Below are 1624 nucleotides of genomic sequence, written 5' to 3' on the forward strand. Positions count from 1 at the left end.
TCCGAACCCTCGGCGGGAGCGCCGCCGCGCTCCCAAGCGGCGCACTGTAGGAGTGCGCCACTGGGCCGGCCCTCATTGATTCCTCTTTTGTCCTCTCCTCCCACATCAAATCCATTAGCAACTCTTATTTGGATTTCAAAATATATCCATAACTCTACCACTTCTTACCACCTTCACCGTTACCATATTAGGCCAAGCTACCATCACCCCTTACCTAGATTATTGGAATAGTTTTGTTATTGATCTCCCTGCTTCTACCTTTGCTCCTGACAGTCTGTTCTCAGGGCAAAGTAATTCTTTTAAAACATAGGTCAAATCATTGTCAGTCCTCTGCTCAAAACTGTTGGCTTCTCTTCTAACTTAGTAATAATCTAGAGCCCTGGTCCATAAGGCCCTCAGTGATCTGGCTCTTCATCATGCCTCTGACCCTGTCTACTTTCTCTCTCACTTGCTGCTTTTCAGCAACCCTGGCCTCCTTGCCATCTCTCCAACAGGCCAGGATTTTACATGGCACTTGTTCTCTATGTTCATCCCTAGGATATCTGTGTGGCTAACTTCCTCACCTCTGTCAGATCTTTGCTCAAATTACTTCCCATTAAAGATCCTTTCCCTGACTGCTTTATAAAATAGTGCCTCCCACTCTCCACTGGTTAATTGCTTTATGTCCATAGCACTTATTAGCCCCTGACGTGTATTTGTTTATCTGATGTCTGTTTTCTTTTACTGGACTGGCTCATTTTTGTTCACTACTAAATTCTTAGTACCTAGAACATACAGTGAAGATTTCTTAAATTACTATTGCATGAATAAGTGCAAGATATCTTTAAATTTATGATTTCAGTGATTGGTAAAAGTCAAGGGATATGATGGGGCAAGGAGCAAAACATGATTCCTATTTTAGGTATGTTGAGTTTGAGGTGACGGTGATATACATTAGTGTTGATGTCTGGCAGGTAGTTGGAAATGTAGAACTGGAGTTGGGGTGTTGAAGTTAAGAGCATTGACTTGAAATCGGACAGACAGAGGTTAAAATTCAGCTCTGCCACCTGCTGTCTGTGTACCTTTGGACCAGTTACCTAATTTCTCCAGACCTCAGTTTCTGTAAAATGTGAGCAATAATACCTCTCAACAGGTTGGCAAGAGGATTAAATGAAACAGGTAAGTCTGGCAAAGTGAAGGCTATCATTCTTATTTGGAAGTCTCTGTCAGAGGTGACAGCTGAAGCCATAGGAATAGATAGCTCTCTGGGCAAGAATATAAAAAAGAACCTTCCGTAGTTGTTTTTAGTAAACTTTTATTTTTTTTTAGTAAACTAAGAATGTTGGTTATTCACACTGTGTTCTCTAATTAAATACAGTTACATATATCAAATATAGGGTTAGCTGCATATATTTAAATCTGTGTAACTTAATATATGTTAATACAAGTATTTCTGTACCATACTGATGTTATGCAGAAAAATACCCTTATGAAGCTGAGAATTAATCTATAGTTAACAGTTTTTCCTATGAAATTTTCAACAGTTGTTTTGTTTTGTTACTGGGTTTATTTGTTTGTTTTTTGTGTCATCTGTCAGCTTTAATTATTTCATTGCAGGAAACTATTGGAAAGTTTTTCCAAACAG

The 1624-nt window shown here is 39.2% G+C and overlaps 1 protein-coding gene across 1 annotated transcript in view; it reads left to right on the forward strand.

The window, feature by feature from the left end:
* NDUFAF5 (NADH dehydrogenase (ubiquinone) complex I, assembly factor 5) overlaps nucleotides 1-1624 on the forward strand; it is a 27522-nt gene that overhangs the window by 8613 nt on the left and 17285 nt on the right. The window contains exon 4 of the mRNA XM_008564768.1: nucleotides 1597-1624. This exon is cut by the window's right edge and continues 18 nt beyond it. Within this exon, the coding sequence (XP_008562990.1) occupies nucleotides 1597-1624 (28 nt within the window). The remainder of the gene's footprint in view (nucleotides 1-1596) is intronic.

The sequence above is a fragment of the Galeopterus variegatus genome, unplaced genomic scaffold (genome assembly GCF_000696425.1).
Source record: "Galeopterus variegatus unplaced genomic scaffold, G_variegatus-3.0.2 Scaffold191, whole genome shotgun sequence".
In the NCBI taxonomy this organism is placed as follows: domain Eukaryota; kingdom Metazoa; phylum Chordata; class Mammalia; order Dermoptera; family Cynocephalidae; genus Galeopterus; species Galeopterus variegatus.